General features: G+C 39.8%; 1 protein-coding gene across 1 annotated transcript; it reads left to right on the forward strand.

Moving 5' to 3' along the window:
• The first annotated feature begins 940 nt into the window (after positions 1 to 940).
• Positions 941 to 18,220, forward strand: SGCB (sarcoglycan beta). Its single transcript, XM_031462676.2, has 6 exons — positions 941 to 998; positions 7,043 to 7,252; positions 12,561 to 12,746; positions 13,392 to 13,583; positions 13,898 to 14,029; positions 17,601 to 18,220. The coding sequence occupies exons 1-6, from the start codon at positions 954 to 956 to the stop codon at positions 17,802 to 17,804; spliced, it is 969 nt and encodes a 322-aa protein (XP_031318536.2). The 5' UTR covers positions 941 to 953; the 3' UTR covers positions 17,805 to 18,220.
• The last annotated feature ends 202 nt before the right edge of the window (positions 18,221 to 18,422 follow it).

Raw genomic sequence — 18,422 nt, forward strand, 5'->3', positions numbered from 1 at the left:
CGACAGTCCTCTGATGTAAAGTAGGCAGGGCAGAGAAATAACGGCTCCAGTAATCAGAATAGCAAAACTGATCTGGTTCCCAGAGAAAGGAAAATTTGGCCAGCAAGTCTCTTTGATGGTTCCTGCTGAGTTGGGCAGCCCAGAGCCCAGAGGTGCTTAGAAGTGGTTTCAGCTACCTGAGAAACAGCTCTTGTACCCTTGTTGCCGCGGCGTTCACAGCATTTTTTTTTTAAACTAAGGATTATTGGATTCTATTGAGGGCAGGGAAAGAGGAATGTGTACTCTAGTTACCTGTATATCTGAGTGGCTTCCAGATGTGCAGTAAATATCTGTTAAAGCAGGTTCCCCAGGAGATAAAGCCACACTATTTCCAATAAAAAATGAAAAACCCACCCCAATACCACAGAAAAAGCATCCGACTTCATAGTCCCTGTAAAGATAAGAAGCATACCTTAAGTGACTGTATGTCCTCCTTAAGGAGGCTCGGTTTTCAAGATTTTAGCTGCCTAAAATCAAAAACTTGTTAACTTCTGTCCACATTGTCACCACCTCCCTCCTCGTCCACGTGTACTCTCTAAAACACCCCCTTCCCACCCTAGCCAGGGAGACCCCGGCACGTGAAGCAACGAGGACTCGGGACGGCACCAGCCCCTCGTGGCGGGGAGTGGAGGAGGGGACGGAGAGGCGTCCTCCGTATTTTAAGGGCGCCCTTTTCGAAGAATCTAGAGGCGGCCCGAGGTCGTGTGGAATCCCAGGGCGCAGAGGGCAGCGGAGCGGGCACCGGCGGCGCGCGGGCTCGGACCCTCCCCGCCCGGGGCTGGGCTGTGCGGGGTGCGGCGCGGCGAGCCGCGGGCCCCGCTCCCGCCCCTCCAGGGCGCAGGCGCAGGCGCGCGGGGTGCGGCCGCGGCGGGGAGGGCGGCGGCGGCGGCGGCGGCGGCGGCGGGCGCGGGAAGATGGCGGCAGCGGCGGCGGCGGCGGCGGCTGCGGCGGCCGAGCAGGTCTGTGAGCCCCACTGCGGCCGGGCACTGGAGGGTCGGGGAGGACGGGGTCCTGCCGGTGGGGCCCGCCGTACGGCCGGCGGGCGGGGACCGGGGCGCGAGGGCGGGCCGGGGCCGAGCTCCGCGGGGCGTGGCGGGGCGGGAGGAGCTGTCCGCCGCCCGGGATGCTGGCAAAGGCCGGGCGGGACCCCGGGCAGGGGCTTTGGGGAGGGGGAGGGGGAGCGGGCCGCGGCCCTCGGTCTGGCCTGGCTGTCCCTCGGCGGGTGAGGAGGGGTCGCTGTCCTGCGGGACCGGGAGGCGGCGGTGGCAGCCCGGAGCCTGCGTCAGAACGTGCCGGGGACATGCCCTGCTCCGTGGCCAGCGAAGATGCGAGTAAAAATAACCTCAACCCCGGAGCCGCGAGCCTCCCCTGACATGGGCCAAGAAATTGTCAGCTGTTGCCTGGGTGTCAGCTTGCGGCCACTTCTTGTTTCTGCCATCCCCAAATGCAGACATCCAGGTTTCTCCTCCTGCTTTGGCTTTTGGAGACTTAGTCACCAAGACTAAGACTATATAACTGTCTCCTATCCAGTTGGTTTAAAATCATTTTTTTTAAATGCTTTATCAAGTATTTCCTGATCTGCATTGGAAACTTGTAACTTAGAATAGTTTAAAAGGCTGTTTTCTTCCAAAAAGCAAGCCATATATATATATGCATACATATACTTTACACACACATATATATACCTATAGTTACTAGAGTGATTTGTTATAATAAAAATTATTTTAATAGTCACTTTCTCTTAACTGTTATTCCCCCCCCCCCAAAAAAAGAAAAAACGTGGTGTAACAGTTTCTTTGAAAAAGTCTCATTCTTCAGCATTGTTGAAAAAGTAAATAAGAGTTAAGCTGCCAACATTCTGTTTCCAGAAAATCTTTTCTGGAACGATTTCCTTAAGTAAATAACTGCTTTTAGAGACCTAGTAGATAGATATCACTAGAATAGTCATTCTAAGAGATGTAAGAAATAGAAGGCATGACATCTGCCTTCAAAGCTTAAAGTCAAACTGCCACATGCAGACAAATCAGCTGAAGACAGTAGGCATGCTGCAGATCCTAACAATAAAATAAAATCTAAAGGGAGGAGTGAAATTGAAAGGAGACAATGTTTCTTGCAGTTGTTGAGATTAAAATTGTCCATTGTTGTTTTTTTTTTTCATCTCCATCACCTGTTGATTCTCTTGAGGTTCCACTGAGCTATTCTTGCTTTATACATAGACTGGGTAATCTGATCCATCCCTCAATCTCCACTTCAGAGTTAGGCATTTATGTCCCCAGCCTGAACTTAACTAAATTTTCCACAAGCATCCCAAACTCAGAAATGTTCAAAACCGGATTGCGTCATATTCACCATTAAAAGGGCTACAACCATCCATTCACTTGGTTAACCTCACCACAAATTTAGGAGTAGGGCCAGCTTAAGGGAGCTCAGAAGGGACATGCGTTTCGTTTAATGCTCTGTTGTACCAGACCTGATATTTGAACAAAGAGCCCCACATTTTCTTTTTTGCTACAGATCCCACGAACTATGTAGCAGGTCCTACTTGGGAGTCATCTTAGATCCCCCTGTGTCACACTCACCTCCAGTCAATCACGAGGTCCTGTCAGTTCAACCACTTAAGGCCTCTCCCCGATCTTCATCTGCACTCCAAAGCTCAGTCAAGCCCTCATTTGGACTGTTAGGATCACCTGCTGTTGATATCTTCATCTCTAAACTCTTCTAGTCCTTTTCATCTCTTTATGGTTTGACTTTGCTATAATGCAAATCTGATTGTATCACTAACCTATTTTAAATCTTCAGTAGTTCTCCATTGCCTTCAGCATAACGTCCATCCTTCTTGACGTAGTCCTTTTGTCCACTCATTTACTGGCCCCTAACCACATTTCTCACTTCAGTTTTTGCCCCATTTCTATACTCATCCTCCTCACCATCCACATAAAACTACCAAAATTAGTCCACACAGAGATGACTTGTGCTCAGAGTTAACATGCCATTCCCTCTGCCTGGAATGCCTTTCTCTGCACTTTACTTGGCTAATTCCTACTTATCCCTCAAGATTCAACTGAAACCTCAACTTTTCTTAAAAACCTTCATCTGGTGCCTCTGCTGGCTGAGTAGAGTGGCATTCCTCTTAGGCACTCTTTCATTACTGTATGCATTGTTCTACTACAGCACTTAGCATGTCGAACTGCAGTTGTTAGTGACCCTGTCTTCCTGCTCTCCTGGCCTGTAAGTAAGTTCGTTGAGGGTAGGTGCTATGTCATGCTCATCTTGGTAGTCTGCGGTATTTGGCATTTAGTATTGCCTCAATAAATGATAACTGCATCAAGTTAAATATAGTCATGTACATGAATTGGCAGGCAAGAGTAGAATTCGTCTGAGGTCTCTTTTATGTAGGCTTACATGTGAACTTTGGGTTAAGACTTTTAAAATGCCTATCTGTAAGCACTGTCATAAGCACATAGTGTGTCTAAAAATTAAAGCACACTTCCTTTAAGGTATTTTACTGCCTTTGGCCAAAAAACTATCAAAGAGTTGCATATTCAACTCTAACATATCTGCAGTGTCAATGCACCCTCTTAGATTTGTGCCTCATGCAGATACACAACTTGCACAGCTGTATTCAGTAACCTGTTTTGTGATAAAAATCTGTTGAGTAGGTTGAATTATCTTCTATGGAGCCTTTCTTACTGCCTTCTGGAGTTTAAACATTTTTATCTGCCAACCTACTCACAATTACTCCTATCTTTTTCCATTTTCCGTAAGCCCTCAACCAGCCTGTCATCCCTGCAACCATGATAAGATTCCAATTCCCCTCTGCACTCATTCTTGGCAGATGACCTTGCCTTTTACATCCCCAGCAAAAAGAATGTTTTCTCTTCTTGATGTGAACTGTTTCAGTGAAGACTGTTCACTTTAAGACTATCTTTTCTCCTGTACCTTGTATCACTCTCTTTCCTGCCTCTTAAAGGGCCTTGTTTCCCTCATTATCCTGCCCAACCCTGAGATCATTGATCTTTGCCCCCCTTGGCATCTTTCCTCTGCCATAAAACATCCAAGTCTTTCCCCGGTTTGGTGGGGACAGGGGGAGAGGAGAGAGAATTACTAACAACAACAACAAAACGCACAGTTTTCCTCTGACAGTACGTCATTCTCTAGCTACAGTCATCTCTCTTTCCAATTTTCTCCTTCTGGACTCAAAAATAAATATATACATGCTGGCATCTTTAGGGGACTATTTCCTTACCAATTTGCTACTCAGCTCATCTTTGAAAGTCACAGAGGCACTTCTTGACAAATCAAGTTCAGCAACACTGCACATTCTTAGTTTTCTTGCGTCATTCATTGTATTTCTAATTTTCCACTGTTTCTGCACATTTAAAGTTTTCCAGGACTGCATCTTTGGCTCTTTGTTCTCTTCTCTCTATACTGATTTTCACAGTAAACTGTGAACTGTCAAATCTGTGTCTCTAGTCCTGACTGATGTAATATCCCAGCCCATCCTTCCTGTTGCCTTTGAGGCACGTGGTTGTTTCTCATTCAGCTCAAATGCAGCATGTGTAAAATCTTCTCCCTGCATCAGTCCCCGTGTTTGTGTAGTCACCATTCAGTAAACATGAGGGATTTTTTTGAACCTGGCTACAAATTCAGTTAACTCTTTTCTTGAAGTGTATTTTTAATCTCTCCTTTTTCATCCCACCTTAGTTTAAGCCCTCATTACCTCAAATCTCTGTTACTACGATATCCCCAACAGCCTGCTGGCTGGTGTTCTTCTTTCCCGTGTCTTCTACAAATGCCCACACATCAAGCATCCTGGAACATCTGTCATCCACGTTCAGAGACCTCTAGTGACTCCCAGATAAACAGATAAAAAGACTAGAATTGGCACCCAGCTGTCCAAAAACTTTCACTGCTTTTCCAACTTGATTCTCCCTACATTGCCAGATCTGACCCACCTACTCCTTTTGGTTTCCCCAACAACTCCAAGCCATACTGTCTCTTCTTCCATGAACTACAGAATATTGCATTGCTAATTATTTCATGTGCCCAAATCACATTTGTAATACCTAGAGGATAAGGATCTTTTCCTCTATTTCTTTTTCATTCCTATTTATAGTGTTAGTGTTTAAGCATAAAGTGCTGAATAAATGCCTATTTAATAGGAATTTCCTCAGAGCTCTAAAAAATATGGACGTTGGGCAGTATCCACTTCTACCCATTCCTTTTGTGTTCAAGATGTGCCATATTATTACCTAAAATGTCGCTCAACCATAGTCTAAATAGGAGGTTCTCAAACTTTTTGATCTCAGGTTCTCTTTGTACTCTTAAAAATTTCTGAGGATCCCAAAGAGTTTTTGTTTATGTGGGTTATATCCATTGATATTTACCATGTTAGGAGTTAAAACTGAGAAATTTTTTAAACATGGGAATACACAAGCACACATTCTATTAGCTGTTAGAACAGTGATGTTATCACATATAGTCCTGTAGCCTCTGGAAGCTCCACTGTATAGTTGACTCTTGAATAGCCCCAGGGTTAGAGGTGCCGAACCACCATGCAGTCGAAAATCCACATATAACTTTTAACTACTGATAGCCTGCTGTCAACCGGAAGCCTTACCACATATTTTAGACAATATATGTGTTATATACTGTATTCTTACAATAAAGTAAACTAGAGAAAAGAAGATGTTACTAAGAAAATCATAAGGAAAAGTACTGCATTGTATTACGTAAGTTTACTTTGTTTACAAGATGAATTGTGTTAGTACCTACATCAATATTGTCTTATACAAGACACAGTAGATGTTATATATGTTACTAACACTAGTCATCAAAAATGAAAAGATAATAGGAAAAAGAAGTTCATATTTAATTACAGGTATTCATGCATTGATAACAGAGAAGCAGCAATAGGATTGCTTTATGGTAGCCTAGTGTAATCAATACCATTGCTTCCCAGTAGCCTAGCCTATACACTAGTGAATGAATCATTACAAAAACTTCATTACAGTCATGTTCATGATACAGTATTGGAAACGCTGCATTTTTTAAAATCACTTGCCAGTGATGATAGGCTGACATGTAGTTTCTCCAGTTACCAGAGAGAGGCATACTGTACGGTAATGTGTCTCTGTGAAAGCAAAGTTATAAAACAGTAAGAAAATGAACATATTACTAATTTTATATTAAATGTCACTCACCTTATGCCTATGTAAGGATAGCTAATACCTGCATATATTTTATGCATTCATAGCATACCTAAGTTTTTCTTAATTTTTTCAATATTTCTAGGCTATGCAGATCATCTGCAAGTTTTTTCAAATTGCATATCTCCCAGAAGTTTTCCAATCTATTTATTGGGAAAAACCCAAGTAAAAGTGGACCTGCACAGTTCAAACCTGTATTGTAAAAGGGTCAATTGTACATTCATGAGAGGAGAATAAAAAAGGAAAGTAACATTTTAGTGTTATTTTGAAAATAGTTTTCATCCTCCAGACACCTGAAAGGGTTTGAGAACCCCTCCAGGGCTCCCCAGCCCGTACTTTGAAAACTGCTGGTCTAGGATAACATTAGCTTTAGTCAATTGGAGTGATGAATAACAAAATGTGTCAGCCTTTCTGAATTCTTTTCATGTAATGAGAAAGTATGTGTAATTAAACAAATCACTAGTAAAAACAAGATGACCTACTGTAGAATGTTTGTGTCAACTCTTCCTCCAAATGAGCTAGCTGTTCACTTCACTGACAGTAAGACTGTTCAAAGCAGACAGTGGAAATAGGTTATCAAATAGTCATACTGAAGGTTCTTCTCCACCACCCTTCTCAGCACAGTAATGTTCTTACTCGGAGGCTGCAGCTCATCGTGACTTGACCTAAGGTTTATTAGTGGAAATATATCACTAACCAATTTAGCTCTCTTTGGTTATCAATTTGTAATTAATAAGTAAATCCATCAAAAAGAGAGGGTGTGGCTCTTCCATTGTGTTGTATTTTGTTTTTAGCAAAGTTCCAATGGTCCTGTAAAGAAGTCCATGCGTGAGAAGGCTGTTGAGAGAAGGAACGTCAATAAAGAGCACAATAGTAACTTTAAAGCTGGATATATTCCAATTGATGAGGATCGCCTGCATAAAACCGGACTGAGAGGGAGAAAGGGCAATTTAGCCATCTGTGTAATTATCCTTCTGTTTATCCTGGCTGTCATCAATTTAATTGTGAGTATATAGTGCAGAATATTCTTTTCTTAATTACCATGGGGAATTTTTCATCTTTTTTTTTAGTGAAATCATGGACTCTGTTTCTATAATTTCTTTTGGGACCCTGTTTATGCTTTTCTATGCAGACAAACCTTGTTTTATTGCACTTAGCTTTATTACATTCTGCAGATACTGCTTTTTCTTTTTTTTTTTTTTTTTACAAATTGAAGGTCTGTGGCAACCCTGCTGCATTGAGCAAGTCTGTTGGCGCCATTTTTCCAACAGCATTTGCTCACTTTGGTCTCCATGTTACAGTTTGGTAATTCTCACAATATTTCAAATTTTTTCATTATTGTTATATTTGTTATTGTGATCTTGGATCAGTGATCTTGACTGTTACTATTGTAATTGTTTTTGGTTGCCACTAACCACGCCCATATGAGATGAGCAAACTTGATGGATAAATGTATGTTCTGACTGCTCCACCAACTGGCCATTCCCATTATTTTCCCTCTCCTTGGGCCTCCCTATTCCCTGAGACACGACAATACTGAAATTAGACCAGTTAATAACCCTGCAATGGCCTCTGCGTGTTCGAGTGAAAGGAGGAGTTGCAGGTGTCTCACTTTAAATCAAAAACTAAAAACGATTAAGCTTAGTGAGGAAGGCATGTGAAAGGTGACAGGCTGAAACCCAGGCCTCTTACACCAAACGTTTAGCTAAGCTGTGAATGCAAAGGCAACATTCTTAATGGAAGTTAAAAGTACTACTCAAGGGAATAAATGAATGACAGGAAAGCAAATCAGCCTTATTGCTGGTATGGAGAAAGTTTTAGTGGTCTGGGTAGATCAAACCAGCTACAACAATCCCTTAAGTCAAAACCTGATCCAGAGCAAGGCCCTTCCTCTCTTTAATTCTATGAAGGCTGAGAGAGATGGGGAAGCTGCAGAAATTTGAAGCTAACAGAGGTTGGTTCCTGAGGTTTAAGAAAAAAAAAAGGCCATCACCATAACATAAAAGTGCCAGGAGAAGCAGCACATGCTGATGTAGAAGCTGCAGCAAGTTATCCAGACCTAGCTGAGATCATCAATAAGGTGTCTTCACTAAACTACAGATTTTCAGTGCAGCCAAAACAGCTTTATATTAGAAGAAGATGCCATCTAGGACTTTCATAGGTAGAGAGGAGAAGTCAATGCCTGGCTTCAAAGCTTCAGAGGACAGGTGGACTCTTGTTAGGGGCAAGTGCAGTTGGTGACTTTAAGTTGAATCCAGTGCCCATTTACCGTTTAGAAAATCCTAAGGCCCTTAAGAATTATGCTAAGTCTACTCTGTCTGTGCTGTCTATAAATATACCAGCAAAGTCTGGATGATAGCATTTCTGTTTACAACATTGTTTATTTTAAACCTACTACTCAGAAAAAAAAATTTCTTTCAAAATATTATTGCTCGTTGACAATGCATTGGTGACCCAAGAGCTCTGATGGAGATGTACAGTGAGATTAGTGTTTTCATGCGTGCTCACACAACATCATTCTGCAGCCCGTAGATCAAGGAATCATTTCAACTTTCGGGTCTTATTAGTTAAGAAATACATTGTGTAAGGCTACAGCTGCTAGAGATAGTGGATCTGGGATAGTGGATCTGATGGATCTGAGCAATCGAAAACCTTCTGGAAAGGATTCTCCATTCTGGATGCCATGAAGAACATGTGTGACTCATGGGAAGAGGTCAATATATCAATATTAACAAGAGTTTGAAAGGTTGATTGCAACCCTCAGATGACTTTGAGGGGTTCAAGACTTCAGTGGAGGAAGTAACGGCAGATGTGGGGGAAATAGCAAGAGAGGTAGAATTAGAAATTGAGCCTGAAGATGTGGCTAAATTGCATCAATTTCATGATAAAACTTTAAAGGGTAAGGAGTTGCTTCTTACAGATGAGCAAAGAAAGTGATTTCTTGAGATGGAATCTACTCCTGGTGGAGATGCTGGGAAGACTATTGAAATGACAACAAAGGATTTAGACTATTATGTAAACTTAGTTAATAAAAAAGGATTTGAGAGAATTGATTCCAGTTTTAAAAGAAGTTCTACCATGGGTAAAATGCTATCAAACAGCATTGCATGCCACAGAGAAATTGTTCATGAAAAGAAGAGTCACTCGATGCTGCAAACTTCATTGTTTTATGTCTTACTGAATTTTAATGAACATTTTCCATATGAAAACCTAGTATGCTAATATTGCCATGTATTAGTTTTATTTAGAAAAATTGTTCACAGATTCTTTCCTCTAAAAGACTTAACTTTTAAAAGGGTAGAGTCACTCAATAGAAGAGACCTTTTTGCCAAGATGATTTTATTGCCTTCACCTCTCCTAAAAATATAATCCTTCCTGATTTCATTCAACTTTTCCCAAATTTACTCTTGACTCCTCCGCTCAACTTTAAAACTGTAAACCTTGGATGGCGGTAAAGGGTTATATATTGTAGTCTTAAATCTGTTGTCAAAGAGTGAAAGGATCTGGGGTAGACTGGTTTACACTAAGGTGCGAGGGCCTGGTGGGCTGCCTTTTCCAAAGACACTTGATTTCTTAAAGAAGAAGACATTTAATCCAAGGTTGTAACTACTGAGGGTTAAATTTGAGCCAGTCTGGCACTGTGGGTAGGTATTTTCAGAGAGTGACTATTGGTGTACCTAAGACTGAGCGTGAATGTGGATACAGCAATTCTAAAGTGATTCCACTTACTGTATTTTTTACTTCTAATACTCTCAAACCAGTCCTTTGAATTTTATGTACATCCAAAACATTTGTGTCTAATTCACTTAAATCAAAAAGAGCTGATATTGCAGATAACTTTACTAGGAGCCATGTTCTGAATTTATTTTATCGGAAAGTTATGGTTAAGATGGCAAAACGAAGACATTTTCATCCCCCTCCTCTCTAAAAACTCATCCTAAGGTGACAATGTCAAGAAACAGAAATATCTTGGAAGAAAGTTGGAGGCAACCAAAATCCTACACCATAATATATGCAGACAAAAAGGAGGAGGAGGAATGGCAAATAACTTACCAGGGAAGAGGAACTGCGTGTTGGGGAGGGGTTTGCAGGGTGCGTTGGTGGAAATGCCTTGCAGAATCCTGAAAAGCCTCAGGAACTGGAAGTACAAGTCCCTTGAAAAGCAGGAGTGAGTTGGGAACTGAGAACAGAGAGCTTGTTTGAAAAATCCGTGGAAGGAGCCTGAGATCCTCAGCCTCCCTCCCCTTCCAGCCAGCAGTCAGGCAGCTGGTAACCCCACACCAAACCAGAGGAAACTCCTTCTGGCTGAGGACGTTGCCCAGAGAGGTAGGGATGGGTTTCCACACTGAAAGCAGGAAGTCTGAATTCTGAATCCTGAACATTGAGGCCCCATTAGCCTCATCCTCCACCTCCAGCTCCCTGGCACCAGTCTTGTATCTTCTGGGCAAGAGATAAAATAGCCTTCTCGGCAGAAACTGAAGAACACAAAGACAAGACCTGAAGATATTGACAATTGACAGGTCCCCGTGAAAAAGCCACCTAATCTCCCCACTGTGAAGGCTGTCAGTCATAAGCCCCATTCCACACAGAACTTTCTATGGATTTTTTTATAACCACTCTGTTAAATATGAACATGGAGCCTCCAGGGATTAATAGATTTTTATGGAAAGCTCCCAGAATTGGGAAATGACTGAGACCAAAAATACCCAAACCATGGGGAAAGTGGGATTCAGGGAAATGGAGAAAACGCAGCAAATGACAGGAAACTTTAAAACAAACAAACACACACCAAAGTCAGTATCTTCAGAGAAGGAAGAGGATATTGCAGCCATTAAACAAGGATAGCATGCCATTAAAGAGGAACAATTAAAGAATATGGAAGAACTCATAGAAATACACACACATGGATGGATGGATGCATAGATACATAGATATTGGAAGATAAAACCACTATGTTCAACAAAATTAAAGAATCAATCCTGGAACTGTAACATTCTGTTAATAGGAGTTTTAGAAAGAGAACACACTGGGGGAAAAGTTATCAAATAAATAAATCAAGAAAGCTTCCTAGAACAGGTTGAAAACTACCACTCTGGGTCCAGCGTATGCATAAGAAAGACTCATACCAAGGCTATCACTGTGAAACTTAAAAGACAGGAATAAAGAGAAGATTCTAAAGTCTTCCAGAAACGAAAAAACAGGCTATGTATAAAGAATATAAAATCAGAGTGGCATCAGACCTCTCAAAAACAGTGCTGGAAACTAGACGGCAAGAAAGCCAGGGCCTTCAAAATTCAGAGAGAAAATAACTTCAAATCTAGAAATGTGTACTAAACTATCAGTCAAATGTGAGGGACTATAGAGACATTTTTTTTAGCCATGCACACTCTCAAAAATATTTACTTCACATACATTCTTTCTAAGGAAGCCATGGAAAGTACTAAACCAAGAAAGTTGAAGCCAAGGATACAGGAAACTGAGTATCCAGCACAGGAGATAGACAAAAGGAAGTTCCAGCCTGAAAGTGAAGGGAAAGTTCATGATCACAGCTGTGCAGCGGACCCAGGGGTGAGAGCCCAGATAGGAGCAAGAAGATGGGGTTTCCAGAGAGACTTCCTAGAAAGAAAAGTAGAACTAATAAATTTTCTGGGAGGTTTGGGCTTTTAGAACATTTTATTGAGAGACATTTTACAGAAATGTTGGAGATTTTGAGAAGATTTAGTCTGATTTTCAAAGAAACTATGCAAATGAAAGAAAAGTAAACATTAAACTCAGAAAGACACAAAGTACAAGAAAGGAATTGCCATCGTAGTACAGTATTTGACTTCGAAGTGAACAGTATTTATATCGTCATAATGCTGAAAATGGATTTAACCAGAACTTGAGATTGGAGTTGGGGAAGAAGAAATATAAATGAGCTAAAATTCTCTTTTGCTAAAACAGGAAGGTAATAGATAGAACCTAAAATTGGTCAGTGAAGGAATACTATACACATACTATTTAGTAATATGAAGATAAATTCTAGACAAAATAGCCAAAATTGTTGAAAGTGGTTGTTCCTGGACGAGATATAGAAGAGGTAGAAGAAATAGAAACTGCTCTTTTTAAATTACAGACCCTTTAGCACTGTTTTACTCTTAGCTATTTGCGAGTAAAACCATGATAAAAGTGAAATTGGTTTTGTTTATAAGTGGAAAACCAGTTGTTGTGTTCATCTCACTGATGAAACATTTTGGGGAGTTTAATCCTTTGACAATTATCTTTTCTGTTTGTTTTCCAATTATGTTAAATGTGTGCTTGATTTCTTTTTAGATAACACTTGTCATCTGGGCTGTGATTCGCATTGGACCAAATGGCTGTGACAGCATGGAGTTTCATGACAGTGGTCTGCTTCGGTTTAAGCAAGTGTCTGACATGGGAGTTATACATCCTCTTTATAAGAGCACAGTAGGAGGAAGGCGAAACGAAAATCTGGTCATCACTGGCAACAACCAGCCTGTAAGTGACCAGGCTGTAAGAGAAAAAGTCTTTGTAAAAATCTAGCGTTGATTATTGGAAGTGGATATTTTCCTTTAGAGAAAATTCATAAATATATTTGATAATGTTGTTGGTCTTCTAATCTATTAGTGTTAGATATTTTCTTAACATTCTAGATTTTGTTCCATGGTAGCATTTTCTGTGATAGATATAATTACTGTAAGAATACATGATTTACTCTTTTCTGAGTAAACTTCTGAGTTTCTAATGGAGGAAACCTTCCCAGGTTAGAATACCCTCTGCTTTCTGGGATTCTGGAAGAGAATACGCCAGTCTAGTCAGTGACAGCCCCCGCCATGTGGCTACTGTAACATCGGTTTTCAACTGACCAGAACCTCAAGGAGGCATCCTCACCACTCCTGCCCACTTTAGGCCTGGTCCCTGTGCTCTGCGACCGTCTAGTTCTGCTGAGCACCATAGCAAATAAGTACGTAAGCCCCCGTTTTAAAGAACTCTTCTCCCAAGAGAATGGAGACTGTCAGAGAGAGGTAGTTAAAATTATTTGAAGTTAGTCTGTTTTTATAGAACTTTTTAAATAATGTTCTTGGTGAATTTTGGATACAGTCTTCTTCAAAAACATATTCATGATAAAGTGTCTTTCTGAAGATTGTTTTTCAGCAAGGGACAACAAAGCTCAGTGTAGAAAAGAACAAGACTTCTATTACAAGCGACATTGGTATGCAGTTTTTCGACCCAAGGACTCAAAATATCTTATTCAGCACAGACTATGAAACTCATGAGTTTCACTTGCCAAGTGGAGTGAAAAGTTTGAATGTTCAGAAAGCATCTACTGAAAGGGTATGATCTATTTTGTTTGTTTTATTAATGAAAGAGGACAATTGTCTAAAGTTACAAAGTATAGGGGGGTAGTTTTACTAATATAATGCTGTGAAAGAAAGAACTCCAGAACTGTGGAAGGGATTAGTTCTAGATTTGTCACTAACTACTATATGTGATCATTACCAAATCACCTCTATTTCAACATCTATAAAACATGAATGAAAACACTTGCCTCTCATATGTTGTGGTTGAAACTCCTGTTCCTCTATCTCTATAGTAATTATCACTTTAACTTAGAAACTCTTCATCACTACTTTTTTTTCAATTTTCAGATTACCAGCAATGCTACTAGTGATTTAAACATAAAAGTTGATGGCCGTGCTATTGTGCGAGGAAATGAAGGAGTATTCATTATGGGCAAAACCATTGAATTTCACATGGGTGGTAATATGGAGTTAAAGGCTGTGAGTATTTTTAAGAGTTTAAGAGAATTATTAATTTATTGGGTACATAAATCTGTATGTGGAAAGTATACAATTATGAAAAATGATAATGTATATTTTTTGAGATGGACTGATGTTCAGAATGGATTATGACATGAAAGAAAGTTATAAAACAATCTGTGATATATCTCATTTTTATTTTTCAGATTATATGTATGTTTGTAAAAACCTGGAAGGGTATGCCAAAATGTCATCAATGATTCGTTATGGGTAGCAGGGTAACAGATGATTTTCATTTTATTTCTGTTTGCCTGTTGTTTTCTAAACTTTCCTGGGTTGTTGTTTTTTTTTTTTTTTTTTTGGGCATAATGATGCCTGTATTATTTTAAGAGGCAAAAAAATAAACAAAAAACAAACAAAAAGCTTCCAAGGGAGAATTCTGGGAGATCAGTGTGAGTATCCATGCCCTGCAGTTGATGGATTTTTTCAGTTAAAGATTTTTCATATCTTCTTGGGTTTTATATTCAGTGATATGAAAATCAATTAGCAAATATGTAAAATTATTTTTATTTGTACATCTATTATTGGTTATAAAGGAAAAAGATTTTGCCTTTATTATACTTGTTGAAAAGTGAATTTTTCTTTGTGCCTCACAGATTATATCTGAACTCTAAGAAGTAACATATTTAGTATAAGGGAGCCAAAAGTCCAAAAACATTTTATCCTGCTCAAAATTCTGGTCAAAGCATAGTTATTCAAAATGTCTTTGGGCACCTGCTATGTGTTACCTAACTATAGCTAACTAAATTTGTTTTACCAAGCATTACAGACAAAAGTAAACTTAAACCTAAGGACTTAAAACATAATCCTTTCCTTTTAAAAATTTTCATCATACTTTTCGGGGGGGGAAATTTTTTTTTAATTAACTTTTCTCACTTTCATAAATATCTTTTCTTCCTGAAGAATGTGTTCCAATCTCTAAATAATAAATATGAACATAAAATGTGATTCTTACTGGAATCTCAATCACAATGCTGAGTATTTTCTGCATATATTATAGAAGGAAGACATTCCTCTGAGAGAGTAATACTGTTGAGGAATCGTCTCCATGGCACTGTTGTTCTTGGCACCATAAACTCAAAGAAGCAAGAAATGTGACTGATTTCTTTATAGCCATTAGCGAGTTACCTAAGTCTTTTAGTTTTTTTCTACCTGAAAATTCTACCTGTTATTAATATGACAATGTTAAAATACTTTGAAATAGGGGAAGGGTATAGCTCAACTGGTAGGGCACATGCTTAGCATATACAAGGTCCTGGGTTCAATCCCCCAGTACCTCCCCTAAAAATAAATAACTAAGTAAACCTAATTACCTCTCCCCCCAAAAAACAAATTTAAAAAATTAAATTAAATACTTTGAAATACACAGACACATACCAGTTTCTCTACAGTTAAAGAAAAAGAAGCCAGTATCGAAAAGATAATTAGCTTTATAATTCAGTTAATATCGGAGTTTGTTTTTTAATTGTATAGTTAATCATTAGAAAGAATTTTATTAAACTTCTTTTTAAAATGCTAAGACAAGTGTTATATATCACTTATATGTGGAATCTAAAAAATAATACAAATGAATCTATTTACAAAACAGAAACAGACTCACAGACATAGAAAACAAACTTATGGTTATCATAGGGGAAAGAGGGGAAGGATAAATTAGACGTTTGGGATTAACAGATATTACTATGTATAAAATAGATAAGCAACAAGGATTTACTGTATAGCACGGAGAACTATGTGCAATATCTCGTAATAACCTATAATGGAAAATAATCTGAAATATATATATATATATATATATATATATATATAATTGAATCACTTTGCTGTGCACCTGAAACTAACACAATATTGTAAATTAGCTATAATTCAATTTTTTTAGAAAAACTGCATTAGCAATTTAAAGAAAATAAAATTAAATGACCACAAGATGGCAGCATCAGAATGAAATTTGAAAATTCCATATACTATCGCTAGTCAATTAGACCTTTCCATTACTTCCTAACCAACTTTCTCTCATTGCTTTAAATACCCTCTATAAGCTGATGACTCTCGAATTTGGAACTCCTGCTTTAATCTCTCCTCTGAGCTAAGGGTCACATATCCAACTGCCTTGTTACTTTCGCTACTTCAGTATCTAATAGGCATCTCTAACCTAACAAGTCTGAAGTCTTCATATCCCCCCCCCCAAATGTGCACTTCTTTCCAGTGCTCCCGTCTTGTTAAGCGGTACCCGTTAGTCCATCAGCAGAGCCCTCAGGCTCTACCTTCAGAAGACGTTTAGTCTGGCTGATTCTCACCACCTCCACCACCACTGCCATGGTGTAAACCAGGGTCATCTCCTGCCTGCACTGCCAGAATCGCCTCCTAAGTGGCCTTCCTGCTTCCTCTTTCACCCCTGTGTTCAGCTCTCTATACAGGAGCCAGAGTGATCCTTTATAAAAGATCATGTCCCTTCCCTATTCAGAACCCTCCAGATGGTTTCCAAAGTCCATTCCCTGGCCTTACACGTCTGGCCTCTAGTTATTTCTTTGACTCATTGCCCACAAGTTGACTCTCTCAGTCTCTTTTTCAGCCACACTGGCCTCCTATCTGTTCCTGGAACCCCAGTCACGTCTTCACCTTGGGGCCTTTGCACATGTTTCCTCTGCCCAATTACCCACATGCCTGACTCCTTCACGTCATCCAGTTACCATCGGACTGACCTTATCAGAGAAGCCTTCCTCGACCATCCTCTGTAAAGTAGAACCCCTCCCTGGTCACTCTCTCTACCTACCCTGACTTGCTTTTCTCAGATAATGTCCTGCTTGTTTTGCTTGTTCAGGTGTGTATTATCTGCCCCTCTCCAGTAAAATAACAAGGACTTGGACCTTACCTGTCTGTTGACTGCTGTATCCTCAGCACCTTGAATAGTATCTAACACAGAGGAGACATTTAATGATTATTTGTTGAATGAATAAAGAGAAGAAAAGGACAGAAGAGAGAGAGAGGTTTAGGAGTTCCAAAAAAGAAAGGATCTGCAATACGAGAGTGTTCCTAGGAAAGTGGCCTTGAAGATGAGAACCTCCAGGCAGTTTTCTTTGAGTGCCTGGTCTTTAAAATTATATGGCTTAAATCTTCATTTACAGTGTTGCAAAAAAACATTGGAAGTTAAAATTTTCTGTCAGAGGATAACAGTCTTGTGAGAAACTGTTCAGTCAGTAACTTTGTTAAAACTCTCTTAGGAAGTAACAAGTGAATATCATCTGAGACTCTATCAGCATCAGGCTTATTATGCACTTAGAAATTTTGATATAATTTTTAACTAATTGAGAAATAAATTGTGTTAACAAGTGTATTGATAGACATTATGAACAATTACTAAGAGGTCACTAGTTGAATCTTGATTGGTTTTGTTTTCTTTGTTGTTTTGGTCATGACTGTATAACGTCTTAGTGCCTTCTGTTCTTGCTAATATTCTCGAAAGTTTTGTTTATTAATTTTTTCTGTCCCTACATGTGGATGTAAATAAACCATATGCTTATTCGCTTAACAGGAAAACAGCATCATCCTAAATGGCACTGTGATGGTCAGCCCAGCCCGCCTCCCTAGCTCCTCCAGCGGAGACCCGCCGGGCGGAGGGGACTGGGTGCGCTACAAGCTCTGCGTGTGCGCTGACGGAACCCTCTTCAAAGTGCAGGTGACAGGCCAGAACATGGGGTGCCAAACTGCAGATAGCCCCTGCGGAGACACTCGTTAGAAGACCCCGAGAGGTCTCAGTACCCTCACATTTTGACTTGACTTTTTTTTAAGGGTGGGCATGCAAATCATGTTTTTACAGAGTTTGTGATAACTTGTAATTATTTTGTCTGCAGAGCACTGCTGTATGTATTGTGTAATCTCCATGTTTAAAATATTCTCAGAGAGCCTAAATCTAATACATTTCATTAAGTTGCACTGATCTTCATTTTGCAGTTCTCTAAAATAATTGAGAAGGAACACAATCAAAACTGATCTTTAAAGCAGTGTTTTTAAAATTCCACTATTCCTTGTCTAAAGGTTAAAGGGCTGAAGCAACTGTTTAGACTCACTCTGAGTAAGCTTTGGTAACTAATGGGGATAGACCCACTCCGGATGTTTAAAGGTACACCGTCAATAAACGTTACATGCTCTGTCTTTTGGCTTCTAAGAGGAAAGAGATTTTTAGTGCATTAACTTTCAGCCATATTCTCGCATGCAAGTGAAGTCATTAAAGAACTTCACATCTGGGAGGTGGTAAGAAACTACGGTTCCTTAGTTTTGCACCAAGAAGAAAATACTCTAATAGAATGTTTACTCGTTAAATATTGATGAATATTGTGTTCATAATGTGGTAGAA

The sequence above is a fragment of the Camelus dromedarius genome, chromosome 1, assembly GCF_036321535.1.
Source record: "Camelus dromedarius isolate mCamDro1 chromosome 1, mCamDro1.pat, whole genome shotgun sequence".
Lineage (NCBI taxonomy): Eukaryota > Metazoa > Chordata > Mammalia > Artiodactyla > Camelidae > Camelus > Camelus dromedarius.